The 24,337-nt window shown below is 37.1% G+C and overlaps 1 protein-coding gene across 2 annotated transcripts; it reads right to left on the reverse strand.

Moving 5' to 3' along the window:
• Positions 1-8,916: 8,916 nt before the first annotated feature.
• LOC120773400 (protein argonaute-3) lies at positions 8,917-24,120 on the reverse strand. Of its 2 annotated transcripts, none has more exons than XM_040102265.1 (3): positions 24,002-24,120; positions 23,705-23,819; positions 8,917-11,838 (listed from the first exon to the last, which is right to left on the reverse strand). In XM_040102265.1, exon 3 carries the CDS (start codon positions 11,834-11,836, stop codon positions 9,134-9,136), a length of 2,703 nt encoding a protein of 900 aa, XP_039958199.1. In that variant the 5' UTR covers positions 11,837-11,838; positions 23,705-23,819; positions 24,002-24,120; the 3' UTR covers positions 8,917-9,133. The 2 variants fall into 2 exon arrangements, with proteins under 2 accessions (XP_039958199.1, XP_039958190.1); XM_040102256.1 differs by having other exon boundaries at positions 23,885-24,120.
• Between the last annotated feature and the right edge of the window lie 217 nt (positions 24,121-24,337).

Below are 24,337 nucleotides of genomic sequence, written 5' to 3' on the forward strand. Positions count from 1 at the left end.
TGCAGCTAATGTAGCCCGCATACTGAGCTAGTTATGATCCAACCAATTATACTCTCCATTTTTTTCATGATGTACTGCGAAGATATCTAGAAATTTATTACATCTGAGAGTTGATCAGTTTGATTTTGTTCGCACATATTTATGGCTGCTATGGTATGACTGCTTAAACATTCGTTAAATTCCCTAAGAAAAGCAAAGAATGGCCGAGCCATCAGCAGGACCGAAAATTTATCGTTGCCGTTTAAATCTTGCACTGTTCTGTGCTTTGAGAATATTTGTGAGTCATGATGCACGCGTCTCAAATTATAATTGAACTTTTTACCAACACTGCAACTATTCCGGTTTTTGCATTTAATTTGTTATGAATGCCATAACCTAACAAAGTAGCCGCAATACCTTGGCGATGCAACTGTCAATGCGATATTAAAAATGTCTTACCGGTTCCAAATAGTACGTCCTAAACAAAACCGCCTTGTTCAGTAGCAACAATCAGTATAATCTATATATACGAGAATTACTGTACTTTTGCACTAGCAACTTTTTTGAAGTAATAATATATTCAATTGATTTTTACAAACATGAATTTTGAGCAAATGCTTGTGATTTCAAGAATAATTTTTGAATGTAGGAAATGTACTAACTTTTAACGAAAAAATATAAGAATATGCTATATCCGTGCCCTGGTTTTAAGCTACCTTCCCACCAATTTTCAGCCAAATTAATGGAGATGTCCGATTAATAGGGCATCCATTTAAGAGAGCATTCACTGTAGTCTTTATTTATGAATTGTTTTAACGATCCTATCTTCTAAGTTGGTTCAAACTAGACACAGTGTGCTAAAATGGGTTCATTAGTTTAGGAATCCATAGCGGAAAAACAACGTGACACGTACTTTTTATATATAAAGATGTATGTATGTATGTACATATATAGATTGCATGCTTAATGTATGGAAAACTATTTAAATCGTTTTTTATGATTTTATGATGTATTAAAACAACTGACTTTTGTACTTCAATACTTAGTAAAGTGATTCAAACTCTCAGTTAATAAATGTTGTTAATAATTTTCCATTGAAAATTAATATACTTGTACATACTTTGGTGCATCACATTACAAAACATTTCATCAAATACATCTAAGTTTCGCATTTTCTTTAGCGAATATCAAAACCATGTTTCGGGGAGAGTAATATGTATATTATGTTAGATGTGATCGAAATCAGTGGACCCAAGACAGGAGCTGTTTTGACGGGTTCGGAGGTGATTAGCATTGCGCAGGTATTTGTTGTATGTAGGACATATGTACATATGTATGTAGATTTTGTATGTCTGGGTCTATTCTGGAAATGTAGGAATTTAATCTGCTACAATACCCAGAACGAAGTGCCTGTTGGAAGTTAGTCGCGTCCGAAATGTGGACTGTTATTGTTTAATTTCGTCGACGTATTGAAAAAATGTTCTGATGTTCTGATGTTCCAGGAAGGCGACTCCGCACCTAGCAGGTGACTGTAGGGATGGTGTCTGGAAAAAATGTACAGTTCGCTAATACTGAGAATTAAACTACACATTATTGGTCGTATGTTACTCGTATTAAAGGACACAACACAAAGATATTAAGCTGCTATTCTTTTGCACATTAGTTTGCGATTACATGAGGCAACTTTAGTTGCTAATTCTCGGGCGATTCTCTTTTGCTGTCGCCCATTACCTTCACACGAGCAACTTGTGTTGCGCAACTCTGCTCGAGTTTTTTTCTCATTCTCTTTCACTTTACTTTAACCCATTGTCTCTTCTTTTTCCTTATAGGTATTTGGGCCACTCTATCACATATATTAATCAGCTCTGTCAATTAAGAAATACATTTTATTTATTAAAACAAAGATATATCACCCTTTTACTATCGTCTGAATCAATAAGTATGGCTTCCTCCATACATTTCACAATATCTTTAATTAATTCGATTTTTTCCTCATACTCCATTTTCTAAAAATATTTATATTATATTATGAATATTTGTATACATATTTGCAAATTACTTACTTAAAAGATGAAATTAAATTTTTAAATATATTCAAAATATTAATTTCAAAAAAATATACGCAAATGCAACTATGTACTACGAAAGAAAGAACACGAATGCCGAAAAACGTCGCAGCGAACTGCTACGAATAAGAACACAAAGCGAGTTGCTGAACACTGGAAACTCGGCGCGATTCCCCTCTCCTCGTCGCCCCCTCGCCTATAAACCAAGAGTTGCCGCAACAAAAGTTGCCTCGTGTGATAAGGCTCTTATATGTATGTAAATATTTTGTTTTGCTAGTAATACTTCATAACACTGAGCGCGAACTGATAATTTTGTATGACACATAACATATAAAATTTATATAATTTTAAGCACTTTGTTTAGTTGTCATACAAATTGCAAAATTGTTAATTGTGAAGCTACTTTCAATATTTACATAATGTTTATGTACTATTTAAAGAAATCGGAGAAATAGAATGAATATTACTGGCATATACATACATACATATGTATACTAGATAATAGAATATTACTACATGTATCTTTATCCTTAGCTCCTTATTCATCTGCTCAGAAAACCTCAAATGGTTCCCTTTCCAATGTCAATAGCCAATTGAACAGCAACCTTCATGGAAACGCGTATATGACAATCGGGTTAAAGTGAAATACACACGGAATACATGCATACATACATACATATGTATATCACAACGATTCGAAGTAAACAAGTATTCGTCACGTTCACGTGCCCTATGTATGTAGTTTTTGCTCTTTACTTTTGCTTCAACAGTTTTGTGTGCTTTCGAGTTTGCATGCAGTTGATTGCACGCCAGTCAGAGCAAACGAAGTGAGTAAAGCATGTGAGTAGTATCCGGGAACTCAGTACTTGCAACTAGTGTCAAGTTTAACATACACATACACATGCTTTTTATATATGTATATGCCAATAGATATGTATGTGCAGTTTACCTGCTTAAATACTCTTTACAATAGCACGTTGCAGTCACATGTTACTAATTGGAACGTCTGAATAAAAATTTGAAATGTTGGTTTGATTGTAAGTATACACACATTGCACACACACTACAAGTACACACTTACGATTAAATAATGTTTAATATCAACTGCATATAAGTAAATACTCTTATCAACATGTGAGTTCATTTCACGCGATCGCATTAGGTAGTATTATCACATACTCGTGTGTTTGTAAGTATACTAGTGAAATAGAAAATTCAGAAATATTTCAAGTAATAGACTAGAAATTACGTCAGTGACCAACTTATCTCTCATTTCCTTTATTTATCTATAAACAAAATACATATTTACATACGGTCGCCCAATAAAGTCTACAAACACCTCTGGAAGGTGTAGTTCTGGACCATCTGTGCACAATGGAACAACTAAATTCGTACCAAACGAATTCCAATTAAGAAAGATAAGATAAATGCTCAATGGGGTTTAAATCAGGAGACCGAGGAGGGGAATGAGTTGATGAGGCAAGTTATATAGCAGCCATTTTTTAAGTATGCTTTGGGTCATTGTCCTGTTGGAAGTACCAACCCTCTGAAAGACCCATTTTATCTGCAGATTGCTTCAGATTGTATTTTAGTATATTCAAATATACCATGCGATTCATTGTTGTTTCGATAAAAACTAAATTCCCCATACCAGCCGCTGACAGGCAACCCCACACCATTACGGGACCGCCTCCATGTTTGACTGTAGATAACAGGTTTTTTGACAATAGTGCTTCTCTGTTTTTGCGCCGTACTCTTTGTTTTCCATCAAAGCAACATCTGAGTTTTCCAAGGTTTTCGCAATTTCTACAGCCGAAACCCGAGGATTTTCCTGAACAGTTGCCGAAAATTTGACGCTTTGCCCGTGATGAAAGCTTAGACGATGGACCATTCCTCGACTTGCTTTGTATACTTTTCGTTAGATTATAATTCCTAATTATTGTTTGAATGGTGGATTTTGGATGTCTTACTAGTTTTCCTATCTCACCTAGAGCCGAATTCACAGTTATTAGTTAACCATTGGTAAACTAAAATGTTAACTATTAGTTAACTAGTATTCACAGTGGAGGATGGAGTCATGTGTAGAAGTTCACGCAAGTGAGGAAAGTTCTCTGATCGCCATTCACTTGGGAGTGGCCAGAAACGATTCTTTCACACATGGCTCAAGCAGCTCACTACTTCCGGTCTTTGACCAAGTATCCTCTGGGTAGCCTAAGAACATCCGTTCGAAGGCGAGCTAAAGTGAGAAGGCGAAACATCCCCTAAATAGGGTTGTGCGCTGGGTTTGGGACCCGCCACGTAAAAAACTCCCCCAATTAAAAGGAACAACAAGCCTCGGAATAGAAACCCCCCTATTGATGACGACCATGGCAAACGAAAGAAGGACTACGATATCAGGGCATGCACCTGGAATGTCCGGACCCTTAATTGGGAAGGTGCCGCTGCCCAACTGGTTGTTGTCCTCGCGAAAATAAAGGCTGACATCACCGCCGTCCAAGAAATGCGATGCACGGGACAAGGACAGAGACGAGTAGGTCCTTGTGACATTTACTACAGTGGCAATATAAAAGACCGCAAGTTTGGTGTTGGATTCGTGGTGGGAGAGAGACTCTGTCGCCGAGTACTATCATTCACTCCGGTGAATGAACGTCTAGCCACAATCCGCATCAAAGCGAAGGTTCTTCAACATATCACTGATTTGCGCCCACGCCCCGACGAAAGAGAAGAACGATGTGACCAAAGATGTCTTTTATGAGTGCTTGGAGCGCACTTATGAGAGCTGCCCCTGCCACGATGTCAAAATCGTGCTTGGCGACTTTAACGCCAGGGTGGGCAAAGAAGGTATCTTTGGCACTACGGTCGGTAAATTCAGCCTCCACGACGAAACATACCCAAATGGGTTGAGGCTGATTGACTTCGCCGGGGCCCGAAATATGGTTATCTGGGGTACTAGATTCCAGCACAAGAAGATTCATCAAGCCACCTGGCTGTCTCCGGATCGAAAAACCACCAACCAGATCGATCATGTTGTAATAGACGGAAGACACGTCTCCAGTGTTTTAGATGTGCGTGCGCTCCGAGGTCCTAACATCGACTCGGACCACTATCTTGTTGCAGCCAAGATTCGGACCCGCCTCTGTGCACTTGTAAAAAACGCACGCCACCAAACACAAGGAAGGTTCGACGTCGAGAAACTGCAATCACAACAGACAGCCGAACGATTTTCTACTCGGCTTGCACTCCTGCTCTCTGAGAGCACTCGTCAACAACTCGGTATAAGGGAACTGTGGAACGGCATTTCAAACTGCTTACGTACAGCTGCAACCGAAACCATTGGTTTTCGGAAAGTGCAAAAGAACAGCTGGTACGACGAGGAGTGCCGTGTCGCAGCGGAGAGAAAACAGGCTGCCTACCTCGCAACGTTACGATCGACCACAACACGTGCGGGATGGGATAGATACCGAGAGTTGAAGAGGGAAGCGAGACGCATTTGTAGACAGAAGAAGAAAGAGGCTGAAATGAGTGAGTACGAAGAGCTTGATAAGCTGGCCGACAGGGGTAATGCTGGAAAATTCTACGAAAAAATGCGGCGGCTTACAGAAGGTTTCAAGACCGGAGCATACTCTTGTAGAACCCCCAAAGGTGATCTAGTCACCGATGCCCAGAGCATACTTAAATTATGGAGGGAACACATCTCCAGCCTGCTGAATGGCAGTGAACGCACAACGCCAGGAGAAGGCGACCCCGATTCCCCAATCGATGACGATGGAGCAGACGTTCCATTGCCCGACCATGAAGAAGTTCGAATAGCAATTGCCCGCCTGAAGAACAACAAAGCGGCAGGGGCCGACGGATTGCCGGCCGGGCTATTCAAACACGGCGGCGAAGAACTGAGAAGGAGCATGCATCAGCTTCTTTGTAAAATATGGTCGGACGAAAGGATGCCCAACGATTGGAATTTAAGTGTGCTATGCCCAATCCTTCAACCTGCTTCTGGAGAAAATAGTTCGAGCTGCAGAACTAAATAGAGAAGGTACCATCTTCTATAAGAGTGTACAGCTGCTGGCGTATGCCGATGATATTGATATCATTCAAAAGCCAAACTCTATAAGTCGCTCATAATTCCCGCCCTGCTATATGGTGCAGAGGCTTGGACGATGACAGCAACCGATGAGTCGACGTTACGAGTTTTCGAGAGAAAGGTTCTGCGAAAAATGTATGGTCCTTTGCGCGTTGGCCATGGCGAATATCGCATTCGATGGAACGATGAGCTGTACGAGATATACGACGACATTGACATAGTTCAGCGAATTAAAAGACAGCGGCTACGCTGGCTAGGTCATGTTGTCCGGATAGACGAAAACGCTCCAGCTCTGAAAGTATTCGACGGTGTACCCGCCGGGGGAAGCAGAGGAAGAGGAAGAGCTCCACTCCGTTGGTTTCGCTTGGAATATCCAATTAGCGCCACGTAGCGAAAAGAAGAAACGACTGCAGCGCTGTTGTTAACTCGGCTATAATCGCGTAAGCGGTGTCTACGCACATTAAGAAGAAGTATTCACAGTGTAGAGTTTAACTAATACTTCTCTTAACGGAAATATGTCACAGCACCATCATATTTCTGGATTTCAATGTTGGTACCATTGCCAAAACATACGTTTTCTGTTTACATTTATATTTGAATTTTTGCAAATGGAAAAATATGGGGAAAATATAGCGGTTAAATTTAGTCAGAAAAGTGAAACGCGCCGCGCATCGGACGTTTTTACTCAAACAGTGTTCGACTCATTTCTATTTCTCGAAAAATTAGTATATTCATTTCGCACAAGTACTATATGATGTGATACCACTCCGACAACTTTTGTGCTTGTGATACGCCAAAGAGAAAAAAGTTTGGACGATTATTATTTTTTTTTTTGGCGACGATCTATAATTATATTCCAAATGTCCTCGATATCGACATCACTTTCAATATCAGACTCAATATTATATTCGCTAGACATTTCATAAAAATTATCAATGAGAGCAATTGTCAATTATACTTTCCCAACATCGGCTGTTGTTTGACTAGTAGTTAACCAACAGAGATTGTGGGTTTACCTAATAGTTAACTAAGCATTGTTAATAAAAAGTAAATGTTAATCACTTTGAATTCCGCCTTTAGAGATTTCTTGTCTTTCTGATAATTGACAACTAGTTGCCGCACTTCAATACTAATTTCTTTACTCATTTAAAACAAATAACACCGTGAAAATATTAAAAGTAAGGAAATTAGCTTATTTATAGATAACGTAATACAGTTAAGACGCTTGAGATAGTTGGTAGATCTGCTGGTATGTAGGGTTGCATTTTATTCACTTTTCAGAGCTGTCGAATGTAGACTTTTCTTTTTATGAAATATTTTTAATAAATGCAAACAAATGAAAAAATATTGGCCAAAATATTTTTTTACTCTTAATTGTAATTCGTTTGATATGAATTTTGTTGTGCCATTGTGAATAGCTGGCCCGGAACTGAACATTTGAGGGGTGTATGCAGACTTTATTGGGCGACTATAAGTGTAGAAACAATACACATAGGCCGGCTCTAATGACAAATTAAATGAATATAACAGACACATTTCCCAGCTAAAATTTTCATTTGTATTTTTCGATAACTGATTACTAATTTTTAGAGAAATTCTTGTATGTCAAATATCTTTTAAAGATTTTAATTTCAAATAAGTTGTATACAATACATACATATACATATACGTATATATGTATATATGAATTCAGTTTATATATTATTTGCATGTATATTTTTTTATAATAAAAAAAATACAATAATTAATAATGGGTTGTCAAAAAAGTTTTGCGGTATATTTACTGAATTTTTTTTTTTATTGAAATTGAAATGAATTTTTGATGACTCATGCCCAGCTCTTGACCGATGCTACGGCTGCTACTATGCCGGTCTCTTTCGACCAATTCAGCGACCAACACCAGAACGAAAACGTTGAAACCATCGTTGCGCGGTGGAAATGGAAACTGTATCGGGTCCATAAACTGCACAAATTTTATTGGCGGCTTGAGATGCATTTTTGCCTTTATCATATGTAGTAGTACTGTAAAATATGCCGTATTTTCTCTTTATTTTGCTCCATGTTTGCGCCGCTATAACTCACGAACGACTTAAAAGAAACGACAATCAATCAAACACGTGTTAGCGCGTGAAATGAGCTTTCCAAAAAGGTATAGCATGACCCGATGCGACGAATAAAACTGGAACTACGCGCTTTCTGCGCCAACTAGCGAAAATACCGCAAGACTTTTTTGACAACCTACTTTTATATTACCATTTAAATCTAATTTTGTGTTCAAAATGTCACAATCTTATTTAATTAATATTTTAATTTTATTTTAACAATTTAAAAATATTAATATTAAAATAAAGAAATTCAAAATCGAAATTGGCTTGATTCCTAGATTACTGATAAACTAGCCGCAAATAGCAGAAATTAGCTAAAAAATTTTAAAACTTCGTTTTTAATAATCCCATCATATCAATTAAACAATTTTAATCAAATCTCGTTTGCTCACACGTGTGTTTTAACAGCTGTTTCTTCATATGGCAGTAGATATGTATTTTCTTCGGGTAGAAAATTCACTAGCAGAAACTAGGAGCTCTCAGCTTTTGTTTCAGCTTAGTAACAGTTAGCAGTTATGAAATAAACTAAATATTTCACTAGAGAAAAAACAGTTCTCTCTTTTGCTTCTTGATCTCTGAACTTGTACTCTTTGCTGCTAGTTGAGTAAAGAAACGCCTTTCCACCAGAAACTTCTCTATTGATATTTAGCAAAACGGAAACCAACTAAATCGTAAAAAATATAAGTATTATTTAAAAATGTTTTTTTTTTTTTAACAATTTATTATTCATAAAGGCAACGGAACAGAAATACACTTCACGTATATTGAAATCGTAAAAAATTAAAAATAATTCATTCAAAATCGTTTTTTGCTATTTTTCATTCATAAAGGTAACGGCAGAAATTAATAGTATTTAAATAACTTTGTAATCAATACAAAATTTTCTTTAATCATAAAAAAACTTAAAGGTAAAATAGTCTGTCAGAAAGATCTTCTGCAGTAGCCCTCCTTATGCTTTGACCTATGAGGTATGCCATTTTATGCGCATATTGGCAACAAGCCGGTATGCGAATAGTGCCTGGCCAATTATAATACATGAAACAGAGTTTATATGTCAACCTTTGTATAATATCAGGACTATACTTAGCGTCGTCTCTTAATACTATATAATGAGACGGTGTAACAGTGCCTTGGCGTACAGTTTGTGATACCAGATAAAAATCGTACATCTTTGAACGCGTAATACATTCGTCAACGATTGTACCTGGAGGCGGATTATCGATACTGGATCCATTCATAGCAAAGTATCGGGTATTTATTCGCTTTTGAACAACAATGAAAGTTATTTTTACAGCATAATCTGTAAAAGCACGTTTACAAGCAGCCTCCAGTTGTGGTATCTCATGACCGGAACAAAGAGGCAATTGACCATCACCAACACCATCTCGATATATAATAATACTGTCAGGAAATCGTCCATTCTCTCGGTGAAAACGTGTTACTGCAGCTGTAAACGACGAGCATAGACCGTTAACGATTTCTTCCCTTTTGCCTTGTATTACAGCTTTGCTGTACCACTTTGTATAAGTAGAATTCAATGACGCCACAAAAGCCGCAACGGAATTTCCCTTTTGAGCGGCATCGTGATATGAATCAATTCCACAGATCATAACATTTTTAAATGGAATTTTCACGGCCCACAATGATCCACCCAATTTACAGTTCATTTGCAACATGATCTTTTGTACTATCGAACGATTTTTGGCCTCATTCAAAAGTGTTCGTGCATTTATTACCTGTGAAGGTATTGGTATCTCCGCGCAGCAAACTTTTTTAATAGCCGCATAGCGATCATCACGATTTGTAGGACTAATACATACGACAATTTGTGATTGGCCATCTATATGACTTCTCAATGCCTTCACAAATGTATCTACTCGATCATTATCCAAAGTAACCATCTTCGGCTTATCAACACGTATTCCTAAAGAGCGTGAATTTCTCTCCACATTTTCGTAAAAATTTTTGGCACATCTTGTATCACTTTTGCAATGCACTAATATCCAATTTGTTAAATGCACCACCTCCAGAACTTCATTGTTACATACATATTTAGAAAAGTCTGCATTTATACCAGCCGAGAATTGCTTTTTAGCAAAAATTATTTGTTCTTCTTCAAATTGTCTTCCATTTAAACATTCATGAGAATTCTTCAATGTTAATCCCCAACTTTGAAGTATGTTTTGAGCTTCTGGACACTTGTTAACATTATTGAAAAATTTCTCTAATGCGAGCAGTCTTTGATTAGGTGAGACTCTTGTAAATGTGGCGATCTCACGCATTAATTTGTAGTCCGAACGTATGTCATCTCGTAAGCCAGTCAAATAGCATAACTCAGGAATTAAGCATACCACTAAGTCTTCATCAGCTTTCTTATCAGCGGTCTTTTGCTTCTTTATGCTAATTATAAGCGGTTGACTCTCATCTTTTATAAGAATGTTATGACTCTGTTTGTAATAATCGATATACGATAACTCGGCTTGTTTGGTTTGGAATGTTGCTTTTGGATTTTTATCAAAGCATATATCATCTATTCTATATGTTCGATTATTATAGCGAGTTATAACTATGGAACCCAATAGAAATTTTTTAGCATTTTCTTGAAACAACTTTGAGTTGGAGCGATAGATCTCTACTAATGATTCCAGCACAGTCTTTTGACATAAAAGTCGATGTGACACGTCACAACACAACATTAAGCCACCTTTGTATTCATCAATCGCGGTAACATATCCCGGCCATACTTCCAATTTAGCTTGTGGAATAATTTTTGGAGCAGTTGGATCGAATTGCTTTCGGTCGAAACGAACATAATTTAATGTTTTCATAACTCTATCGAATAACACGTTGTAAAGATGAATACAATTTTTGAGAGCTTCTTTCCTTTTGAATAAAATACGTATTTCGATATCAGAACTATCCGCAAGACTTTTACAAATAAATGTCGTTAATTTTTCTTTTAGTAAAATTGGCAAATAAAGTGTTACTCCGTCAAATGTTTTAGTGCCTCCAAATTCATCGCGATGTTCATTTAGGTATTTCATGCGCAAACTAAGTGAATCTACAGGAGGATGAAATCGCACTTCGTATACGTACACTCCTTTTTCGGGATCCGACGACAACCGAATGTAATTGCATGCTAAACGAACCGGCATACCCTTACTACCATACTTCTTTTCTGGGTTATAAATATCTGACTGAATTAAGTCCAAGTTGGGTTCTGGTTTTGATTCCAGCTCAGCTTTAGGTATGGTAACCGGTGTGGACGATATAGGCTGAGTATTTAGTGTTTGATCTGGTTTCTCTGGAGTAAATAAATTTTTGAATACATTTGCACGGCCACGTCCACCTGACGTAGAAGGTTTGTTCAAATCACTTGAAGAAGTTGTATTTCTTTGGTTTGTATCGTCGGAAGAACGACACTCAAGAGTCATGTTAGCGCATGAAGAAGCCAAGTCATCTAGAAGCTTGCCTCGTCCGATACGACGATACTCTCCGGTAGATTGAAGGCTTTTGCTTCCAAGCCCGCTGTCTTTTTGTGAGGAGTCAGTTGAATCTTTGTCCACCGTAAGTGAATAAAGGAACCCGCGTCCGCGTGCTGCCATCACTGTGGGAATAAAAAAAAAATATTAATTCTAAAATAAGTACGGAAGGATTAAAGTTGAGTGTAATCGAACATTTTATACTCTTACTACTTGCAAGAATCAAAGCCGGGGAAATATCTTCAGATGTTAGCAAACCTTTTATTCAAAAAAGTTGTGAAAGAATTCATTATTCGAAGAAAAGAGTGGAACTAAGAGGGACTACTAAGTTTTATTGTTATACAGGGTTTGTCCAGAAAGTAATAGGACTGAGTCGATAAAAATAAGCTACTTCTGCGTCGATGTATGCGCTGCCAGGCGTTGTTGTTGTGCTACTTCCAATGTTCAAGTGCTCCGTCACAATATCATGAACCACAGATTTTGATAAATTTAACATCTGGGCAATTAAACGAATACTACGTCGATGGTCTGAGTTCAAAGCTTTGCGCACACGAGTCGCATTGTCGGTGTTTATTGAAGTCGCAGGTCTGCCAGCACGGTATTCATCAACGACCTCTTTCCGGCTTTCCAAAAAGGCCGGGTGCCACCGAAACACACCACTTATTGCTAAAGCAACACCTGGGTAAGCCTTCTTGTTCACATCAAACGTCTCTGATGCAGATTTACCGAGTTTAACACAGAAACACGACGCGCGAAAATGTTTGTCCTGACTCTCTATGTGCTCGGAGACAACTGACCATCCGCTCGTTCGTTAGCTAGGATCGCGCTTTACCGAATCCAGTCGCTGCGCGTACGCTCCGAAGTACAGTCGCGACAGAAGAAAATCAGTCCTATTACTTTCCGGACAAACCCTGTATTTTACCCCGTCAGCTTAAATTATATTAAAATCATCTTTAAATGTGATATAAACACAAGCGAAGAGGAATATTGATATACTGATTTGATATGTGTGCGTCAATTACAAGATCTATATTCATTATATTAGGGATATGAGGTCAAAACAAAAGTCTATATCTATCCTATTAATATTCAACGTTAAACCTTTAATATTGTATACAGTTGTACTTGCCTAATCCGAATCACCACAATCCCCAAAAAAAAAACTTCCGAGTTAAAGAAGTCTTCATTAAAACTTAACATTTTTCAAACAGCCGTAAAATATATACGAGTATTTCTACACAGTTTGTTTTATTTACGTCGCATAAAGTTTTTTACTTATGTAATTAGTTTTGCTTAATTGCTTCAGTAAAAGTAGATTCTAATCTGTTAAGTGCTTTGTGGTGATCGTCAGTTGTATTAATATGCGTATTTTAGTCTAAGAGCCAGTGAAAAACTACCAGTATTTATTTGACCCGACCTAGGGTTTTGTTCAGTGAGGCCCCTATACTTATTGTACATGACATGGGGACTCACTAAGCCCAACGTGGCGGACGCGGCGCGCCCCCAGGTAAGACAGGTATCGATTTTTGATGAAATTTAAATGTATTTGACCACGTCTGCCGTTTTGCAATTTTACAATATATTATTATTATTATCGAAAAACAACAATGGCAGACCATTATCGCGCGTTTAACATTGCAGCAGACGGTTTTGAAAGTGCTGAAAAAAATAAAATTTTAAAAGTATTTGACCAGATCTGCCATTAATATATTTTATTCATTATAACTTATACTCAACTCAACTCATTATAAACTTATTTTAATCACGGCAGACGATTTTATTGAGTACTCACTTCAGCAGACAGCATAATCTTTATTGCTACCCGGTCAGGTACATATATGCATAGACTGTTTGTAGCTATGCTTCATTTTTCCCCTAAAGATTATTATTTCACTCACTCTAGGCTATAGTATTCTCTTGTAAACTTACTAGCATTCGAATCGTTCAGATTTTAGACTTGAGAGGGCCAAGTTGTATTCTCATTTCAACGGTTTTTGTCAGATTAGGTGTGAACCTAAATAGAGTGCCTTGTGTTTTGTGAATTTCTAAAGTTATTTATCAAATCTTTCAAAGTGTATTATTCATTTGATTTATATGAAATGTCGAGTGAAGAAAAAAAACTAAAGTGTGTGTTTTTGTGACACAGTAAAGGCTGAAAAATTATAGCTTTTCTCACCAGAGACATTATCAAAATGTAAAAAGATTTTGAGGTTACGGAAACTTCATAAATTAAGATATTATAATATTATTTTACCGGACGAACTTTATGATTCTGCATACCATGGTACTTGTTATAAAACATTCACTGCATTAAAAAGGCAGACGCATCTTGACAGACGTTAAAGAAAAAGTTCCACCACAGCCCAGTGCAATTTCATCTGCAATTGAGCAACCTTCTACGTCAGCTGATAGTTTAATTAAGAATGTGATTGCACATAATTCCTTAGTAGAAAATGTGAACCTTCCGCAGACCGAAGAAATGGACGCTGAAGCTCATCAGCCTTTGGAGGAAGAGCCATCTGCAGTCCCAACAACATCATCAACCGTTCAAACTTCCGACAATGTTGCTTCGGCAAACATCGATGTATGTTTTTTTGTAATAAAAAAAAAACAGTTTCGGTCCAAAATTGAACCTTTACGAACTTCTAAGAAAAATCAATTTGAAAAAAGTGTTCTCTTAAACTTTAAGCCTGATACTGAAGTTTACAATGAAGTAATGAATATTGATCAAGAACCACCCCGTAATGTAGATGTAATTTTAATTGATGGATTTTTCATCCTACACTCAATGAAAGAAGTTCCCAAAACATTCGGGAGTATTTCAAAAAAGTTTCTGCAAATGGTATCAAAGTATCCTACGCGAAGAATCGATGTCATCTTTGACCAATATTTTTTTCCATCAATAAAAGATGGTGAAAGATGTCTACGCCGTGAAGCATCATTGATTGATTACACAATTTCAGGGCCTGAACAGGCACCGCCGTCAGATTTTGCAAAAGAATTGAAAAATACTAAATTTAAGGAAGCTCTGATAGATTTTTTTGCAAAACATTGGTCTAGTGAAGAAATGAAATCATTTTTGGGTAACCGACAGATATTTTTGAATTTTCGAACTTGTCAATCGTATCAAGTTGAAAATGACAAGACCCAATCAAGTGTTGTTGAAAGTTTCTGTTGCAACTCACATGAAGAAGCCGATACCAAGATAATCTATCATGCTTGCAATATCACTGAGCAGTCAAATATTGTTATTAGAGCCTCTGATACCGATATTTTAATCATAATGGTTGGTAATATGAAACATTTACAAAATTCTCATTCCAATATTTGGATGCTCAATGGAACTGGGAATAACGAAAGATATATTGACGTCACGAAAATTTATAAGGAGCTTGGTGAATTGTTAGCCAAAAGCTTAATCGGCTTCCATTCATTTACAGGATGTGATTTTAATCCAGCTTTCTTTAATAAAGGGAAGAAAAAACCTTTTACGTTACTGAAAAAAAATTTTGAATTTCAACAAGCATTTGCGACGCTTGGTGAAGAAAATTTGGTTTGTATTGGTTTTAATTCTTTTCTTTTAATGTTGTATTGGTTTTAACTCGCTTTTTTAATGTTGTCTTGGTTAAATAAAAATAAATCAAATAAATATTTGAATGATTATTTGCTAACTGCGTTATACCTAGATAATTGAAATTCTTTCAAAATATACATATATATTTTTTAATATCAATACCTTATATGTTTTAGTACATTGTTTACAAGAGAGTAATATAGCCTAGAGTGAATGAAATAATAATCTTTAGGGGAAAAATGAAGCATAGCTACAAACAGTCTATGCATATACCTGACCGGATAGTAATAAAGATTATGCTGTCTGCTGAAGTGAGTACTCAATAAAATCGTCTGCCGTGATTAAAATAAGTTTATAAGACCCTAATGAATAAAATATATTAATGGTCAAATACTTTTAAAATTTTATTTTTGTCAGCACTTTCAAAACCGTCTGCTGCAATGTTAAACGCGCGATAATGGTCTGCCATTGTTGTTTTTCGATAATAATAATAATATATTGTAAAATTGCAAAACGGCAGACGTGGTCAAATACATTTAAATTTCATCAAAAATCGATACCGGTCTTACCTGGGGGCGCGCCGCGTCCGCCACGTTGGGCTTAGTGAGTCCCCATGTCATGTACAATAAGTATAGGGGCCTCACTGAACAAAACCCTAGGTCGGGTCAAATAAATACTGGTAGCTTTTCACTGGCTCTTAGACTATTTAAATAGTTATTTAAAACAAGTAAGAAAGGGCTAAGCAATTTTATATATACATACATACATATACTCTTTATAACTCATACACTGACCGACATATTCGGCATAAGAATTGTTAGAAAAGGGAAAATCTTTATACGTAGTATGTGGGAATTGGGATAGTTCGACACGATTTTATCTATTAACTATTATCATGTCGCATACTGAAAAAAAATGTTCCCTGGGATTCATTAAGGTACCTCACATACAATCACCGATTAGATGGAGCAAAGTCAGCCCAATGTTGGAAAATCCTGCTAATAGTGATATGGGGGGTAGATCAAGTTTTCGCCGAATTGTATATATTTTATTCGCAAAGATATACTGTTATGGGTAAAACTGCCGATATATCTTTATATTAGGTATATGGGGGTTCAGGGAAGTATTGGCCCGATTAAACCCATTTTTTGATACACAGAAATACGAATCTTTTCTGACTGAATTTCAATGGTATATCTCATAAATTTACCCATATTTTCGCTCAAAAGTCAACTATTGATACTGCGGGCCACATATTCGATATCTAGGGGCTTGAAAATACGCTTTAACAGCCGTTATACCTCTTAATTTGATGGAAAACGCTTGCCACGCATAAATTTTTCGAATTCTGGAAACAAATGGAAGTCACTGGGGGCTAAATCTGGGGAATACGGTGCATGCTCCAAGAATTCGAACTTTATTTCATGGATTTTAACGATTGTCAAAATGCTCTTGTGACACAATGCATTGTCCTCATGAAAGGGGATTTTTTTCTTATGCAAACCGCGTCTTTATTCACGAACTTTTTTCTCCAACTGGTCCAAAAGAATAATATACAGAATTAATTCCTTTAACAGTTTGCAAGTAATCCACCAACAAAATTCCTCTCGCATCCCAAAAAATGCTATAACCTTTTTGGCAGATTTCCGGACACGAACTCGTTTCGAAGCCGAACAACCAGGATCACACCACTCCTTAGCCTCTTGTTTTGATTCAGGATCATGATGATAGACCCAAGTCTCATCCACTTTATCCTTTTTAAAACGCAACAAATGCTGCTGAGAAAGTTTTTGTTAGCGAATGCGGCACCCATTGTGTACACAGCTTTTTAAAACCCAAAATGTTCCTTCAAATATGACTCACACTACCTAATGAGATGCGTAGAGCCTCTACCAAACCTCTTTCAGTCAATAAACGATCTTCCTGTATTTTGGCTATGATTTCTGGTGTTGAGCTTTTTGGACGTCCTCGTGGATCGTCTTCAAGGCTTGTACGACCACATTTAAATTCAGCAACCAACTTTTCTACTGTTCTAATTGTAGGTGAACAATCATTATATAGCTTTAACATTCAATTTTATCCATTGTAAAAAAATACTGTGACACAGCGACCTCAAGTTTTCAAAATAGTTGCATTTGAAGCCCGAAAAGTATCAAATTGCATATTTAGCTATTTTTCATTGTATTATGAATTTTACACTGTTGTTATTCAATACTATATCACTAACACATCCTTCAATAGTTTTTTTAAATATTAACTTAGTCACAACTAGTGCACAAATTGTTTTATATCATAATTGAAGTTTTCTTAAATTTCAGTGATTTACGCAATAACAAAATTGTTGAATGTGAACAAATAATAAGCGTTACCAAACCCCATATTTATCAAACGAACAGAAATAGACGGAAGAAGAGACAGTTTATATCGCAAATACAGAATCCATAATCGATTCACTTCCCTTGATAAAACCCAGTTTTGTATCGACCAGCGTAATTTTTTTGATGCAGGTAATAGTGTTGGATCAAATGAGGGTTATTTTTTAATATATAATTGAATTCATAAATTATATTTATAAAGCAAAAAACTTCCAAGTAAAAAAAAACATTGTATCTTTTATATATCTAATTATTTGCTGTCTAATCTTTGCCATTTTATTTATTTTTTTCGTTTATAATATATGGGTATGCTAAAATATTATTTGAATTTTCGGACTTTTGTGGCGAATATCATAGAAAACTATAAGTCTCCTGCAGCTGTATATAAATATTTATGTACATATATATGTATATTATTGATCTGGCGAACACCCTCTATCCACTCACACCCATCTCATTCCCGAAATCGGGAGTGCTATACTAAAGTTATTCCCGTCTTAGCGGCTTTCTTTGTGTCAAGTTTCATGACAATGTATCAATCTTTGGCACAAATCCGATTTCTTTGGCGCCGTGCTTTGAAGGTACCGTTGGAAAGAGGAAGTCCTCCTGATTAAAAAATATATATATAAGTAAGTTTACGAGATATTCGACCTTTAAGTTCGAAAATTCCCAAAATTCGAACATTTCAAGAAGCTATTTCACCAAATTAAACACACTTTACTCACATTTTTCACTTTTAGCCTGTAAAGTAATTGTACGTACGTAATAAAGTGTATTGTATAGAGTAAAAACTTCTTATTTAAATTGAATAAACAAATAAGTAATATTATATAATAATATTCTTCTTCTTTCTTTTCTGCTTCTCTCGGCGGGTACAGCGTCGAATACTTTCAGAGTTGGAGTGTTTTCATCCATTCGGACAATATGACCTAGCAGTGTAGCCGCTGTCTTTTAATTCGCTGAACTATGTATGTCAATGTCGTCATATATGTATCTCATACACCTCATCGTTCCATCGAATGCGATATTCGCCGTGGCCATTGCGCAAAGGACCATAAATCTTTCGCAGAATTTTTCTCTCGAAAACTCGTAACGTCGACTCATCGGTTGCTGTCATCGTCCAAGCCTCTGCACCATATAGCAGGACGGGAATTAGAGCGACTTAGAGTTTGGCTTTTGTTCGTCGAGAGAGGACTTTACTTTTCAATTGCCTACTCAGTCCGAAGTAGCACCTGTTGGCAAGAGCAATCCTGCGTTGGATTTCTAGGCTGACATTGTTGGTGGTGTTAATACTGGTTCCTAAATAGACGAAATTATCTACAACTTCAAAGTTATGACTGTCAACAGTGACGTGAGAGCCAAGTCGCGAGTGCGACGACTGTTTGTTTGATGACAGGACATATTTCGTCTTGCCCTCGCTCACTGCCAGACCCATTTGCATTGCTTCCTTGTCCAGCCTGGAGAAAGCAGAACTACACACTACACTACAGCTGTACACTCTTATAGAAGATGGTACCTTCTCTATTTAGTTCTGCAGCACGAACTATTTTCTCCAGAAGCAGATTGAAGAAGTCGCACGATAGGGAATCGCCTTGTCTGAAACCTCGTTTGGTATCGAACGGCTCGGATAGATCCTTCCCGATTCTGACGGAACTTTTCGTGTTGCTCAACGTCAGCTTACACAGCCGTATTAGTTTTGCAGGGATACCAAATTCAGACATCGCGGCATAAAGGCAGACCCTTTTCGTGCTCTCGGAAGCAGCTTTGGAATCGACGATGAGGTGGTGTGTGTCGATTCTTCTTTCACGGGTCTTTTCCAAGATTTGGCGTATGGTGAATATCTGGTCGGTTGTTGATTTGCCAGGTCTAAAGCCACACTGATAAGGTCCAATCAGTTTGTTGACGGTGGGCTTTAACCTTTAACACAATACGCTCGATAGAACCTTATATGCGATGTTGAGGAGGCTTATCCCACGGTAGTTGGCGCAGATTGTCTCCTGTTTTATGGCTTGGTCATAGAACACTTAAAAAATCGTTGGGCATGCTCAGTTCTTCGCCGCCGTGTTTGAATAGCTCGGCCGGTAATCCATCGGCCCCCGCCGCTTTGTTGTTCTTCAGGCGGGCAATTGCTATTCAAACTTCTTCATGGCCGGGCAATGGAACGTCTGATCCATCATTAGCGATTGGGGAATCGGGTTCGCCTTCTCCTGGCTTTGTGCGTTCACTGCCATTCAGCAGGCTGGAGAAGTTTTCCTTCCATAATTTAAGTATGCTCTGGGCATCGGTGACTAGATCACCTTTGGGGGTTCTACAAGAGTATGCTCCGGTTTTGAAACCTTCTGTAAGCCGCCGCATTTTTTCGTAGAATTTTCGAGCATTACCCCTGTCGGCCAGCTTATCAAGCTTTTCGTACTCACGCATTTCGGGCTCTTTCTTTTTCTGTCTGCAAATGCACCTCGCTTGCCTCTTCAACTCTCGGTATCTATCCCATCCCGCACGTGTTGTGGTCGATCGTAACGTTAGGGTTAGACAGTCTGTTTTCTCTTCGCTGCGACACGGCACTCCTCGTCGTACCAGCTGTTATTTTGCACTTTCCGAAAACCAATAGTTTCGGTTGCAACTGTACGAAAGGAGTCTGAAATGTCGTCCCACAGTTCCCTTATACCGAGTTGTTGACGAGTGCTCTCAGAGAGCAGAAGTGCAAGCCGAGTAGAAAATCGTTCGGTTGTCTGTTGTGATTGCAGCTTCTCAACGTCGAACATTCCTTGTGTTTGTTGGCGTGCGTTTTATGCTGCACAGAGGCGGGTGCGAATCTTGGCTGCACCAAGATAGTGGTCCGAGTCGATGTTGGGACCTCGGAGCGCACGCACATCTAAAACACTGGAGAGTGTCTTCCGTCTATCACAACATGATCGATCTGGTTGGTAGTTTTTCGATCCAGAGACAGCCAGGTAGCTTGATGAATCTTCTTATGCTGGAATCTAGTACTACAGATAACCATATTTCGGGACCCGGCGAAGTCAATCAGCCTCAACCCATTTGGGGATGTTTCCTCGTAGAGGCCGAGTTTACCGACCGTAGTGCCAAAGATACCTTATTTGCCCACCCTGGCGTTAAAGTCGCTTAGCACGATTTTCACATCGTGGCGGGGGCAGCTCTCATAAGCGCGCTCCAAGCGCTTATAGAAGGCATCTTTGGTCACATCGTCCTTCAAATCAGCGATATGTTGAAGAACCTCGCTTTGATGCGGATTGTGGCTAGACGTTCATTCACCGGAGTGAATGATAGTGCTCGGCGACGGAGTCTCTCTCCCACCACGAATCCAACACCAAACTTGCGGTCTTTTATATTGCCACTGTAGTAAATGTCACAAGGACCTACTCGTCTCTGTCCTTGTCCCGTGCATCTCATTTCTTGGACGGCGGTGATGTCAGCCTTTATTTTCGCGAGGACATCAACCAATTGGGCAGCGGTACCTTCCCAATTAAGGGTCCGGACATTCCAGGTACGTGCCCTGATATCATAGTCCTTATTTCGTTTGCCATGTTCGTCATCAAAAGGGGAGTCTCTCATCCGAGGCTGGTTATAACTATTCACTGGGGGTGTTTTTTTTTACAGGGCGGGTCCCAAACCCAGCGCACAATCCAACGTAGTGGATATTTCGCCTTCTCACTTCAAACGGATGTTCTTAGGCTACCCAGAGGATACCTGGTCAAAGACCGGATGTCGTGAGCTGCTTGAGACATACTTAAAAGAATCGTTTCTGGCCACTCCCAAGTGAATGGCGATCAGAGAACTTTCCTCATCTGCGTGAACTTCTACACATGACTCCATATATATATATTATAATAATATTACGTAATGAAATAATAAAATACCTGGATCACCTTGGGTATTCGCTTGACCAGGGTTATTTTTTTAGAGCGCGACCGAAGGCCGCCGATATGATATAAATTTTGCAATATTTTCATAGATTTTTACTTATTTTTTTTATTAAATATAAATCACATATATGTACATATGTATATGGAAAAAGTGTTCACAACTCAATTATAACTTGAAAAATGTTGAAAAGTAATTTTTATTATTATTAATATTGAAAAAAGAATCACGCAAAATAATAAACAAAGAAAAATCTTTAAGAATCCTACATATTTGGTGTTGTGGCAACGCTCGTTTTTTAACAAAGTAATCGAAATCGTGCCCTTTTATTTTGTAATATTTTACCTAAATTTATTAATTTAAAAATCACTTAGCACACTCATCGTTGCAAAGGTTAGATTGTTTACAATTATGAGGAAAATGAGCGTTGCCACATCTATTCTATATTAACTATAATAAAAAATACTTTCCAACATTTTTGTTATAAAGTGGTTATAGTTTTTGGTTATCATGCACTCATATTGAAACAAAATTTGAGTTTTCGTTATAAAACGGTTAAACTTTGGTTATTATATCTGTCAGCGATTTCCATTTATTTTTGATAATACGTTGTTTTGTATTTTAGGTGACAATATATATAATATTATAATATAATATTACCATAAAATATTACTTATTTATTTAATAAATTTAAAAAAGAAAATATCCATACGCATAGATAGAGAAAAAGAGGAATTTCAGCGAATTGCCTTATCATCACATGGCAGCGCTGCATTTCGTCGTAATTTTTAGCACACAAATGATGTTCACTACGAGTGTAACATGTAATTTTTAAAATAAAGATTTCTTAGGTAAAAAAACCTGCTAAAAGTGTAAAATGTGGATTTATTTAAAAGTTTATAGTTTAATTTAATTAATTTGAAGTGAAAAATGTGAGTAAAGTGTGTTTAATGTGGTGAAATAGCTTCTTGAAATGTTCGAATTTTGGGAATTTTTGAACTTTAAAGTCGAATATCTCGAATATCAAACTAAGCGTTTGCGGTACCTACAACCCCATATATTTTTTAATTTAAAAACAAATAAATAATCGGCATGGCGAGCTTAGTCGATTTGGCTGCGATTTAGAATAGCATCCCCGGATTTCGGGGTTAAAATGGGTATGAACGGATAGAGGAGGTCCTCCAGATCAAGAATATATATTCATATAGTTGCCGCTGACTTATGGTTTTTGAGATTTTTGCATTTAAAGTTAAAAAAATCAACTATTTAAAATGCGTGTTTCTTCAATTTATAATGCATTTTTCAGTTATACTATATATTTAGTTTTAAAGATATTTGCATTTAAAGTTGAAAAATTGACAACTTTTACATTGATAATTTGTGAATTGTGAGTAACTTTTTCACTTATATTATGCACTTTTCACTTACTAACACTTCACTATAACGTTTCTGTATATTAATTTTTTTATATTTGTTGTAAATAAAGCATTATTTTAATTATTTTATTTTAGTTACAATTCTCTGCATTTTCACTATAAGAAAAGGGTTGCCATGGTTATTTTTTTGAAGCGCGGCGCGGAAGTCAGCGGGAACTATATATATATATTTTCGTAATCTGGAGAACGTCACCTTTCCAGTGATACCCATTTTATTCCCGAAATCCGGGGATGCTATTCTAAATCATAGCCTATTTTTGCACTATTAAATATAAAATAAATGATTAGAAACGAATTAGAGAAGTGTTAGTAGATATAAAAGTTAAAAATATAACTATAAAATTCATTATTAATGGGAGAAATATGCATTTTAAATAGTTGAATTTTTGAACTTTAAATGCAAATATCTCAAAAATCTCCTCTATCCATGAATACCCATTTCAACCCCGAAATGCGGGGATGCTATTCTAAAATTTACCCGTCGATTTCGTTATAACCGTCTTCCTGTATACATACTTATAAGCAAAGTAAGTTCTAAGCTAACACCCCACCAATTTTAGGCCAAATCGGTGCAGCCGTTCTTGAGTTATGAACAGTGGAACTAACAATACTTTCTTTCACGTATACATACATAAGTAGATGTCGTTTGACTTATGCTTTTGCAATTAATATTTAAAAATTCAACAACTCAAAATTAATTAAATAAATATTATAAAGAACTTACCGCTGAAAACTGTGATGCTTCTGATTGTACAGCTTAGGTACAGCTATGAATGATTATCGCCTAACGGCACTCTTCTAGTATATTCCAAGAAGCAGCAGCACCAATTTTAAAGACCCTGTGCAATAATCACATCCTAATATTATCAACTGAGATTGAGTTTAACTAATAACACAAAATTACTAAATTAACAATCCACCCTAAATCAACAGCCAATAGCATTTAGAATGTAATGGCATCGATAACAATGAACAGGAAGAATGAATATTTTACAACTGCATCAATTAAACGTTTATATACTTATATCTGTAAACTGTGCCCCGAAGTAAATAATTAAACCACAGAATAACGCGGATAAATGGAAAATTACACAAAGCTTGCTAAGGCACTGGTTATGTTTTATTTGTTACGTTGTAGAGTGTGCAGGGTTGCAAACAAATGAAACGAAAATAACTAGTACATCACCAACCGTCGCTACACAACCTAACGTTGCGGCCACACACAGTAATGAATCCAATGTAGAAATAATATATACAAAATAGCATGCAAATTTCTTGTGTGGTCATTCGTACATGTGTAAGTTCATTTCAAAACTTTTCACGGGCGAAAATAACTTGCGTTTACAGATTTTGGCAT

The sequence above is a fragment of the Bactrocera tryoni genome, chromosome 1, assembly GCF_016617805.1.
Source record: "Bactrocera tryoni isolate S06 chromosome 1, CSIRO_BtryS06_freeze2, whole genome shotgun sequence".
NCBI classification, from domain to species: Eukaryota; Metazoa; Arthropoda; class Insecta; order Diptera; family Tephritidae; genus Bactrocera; species Bactrocera tryoni.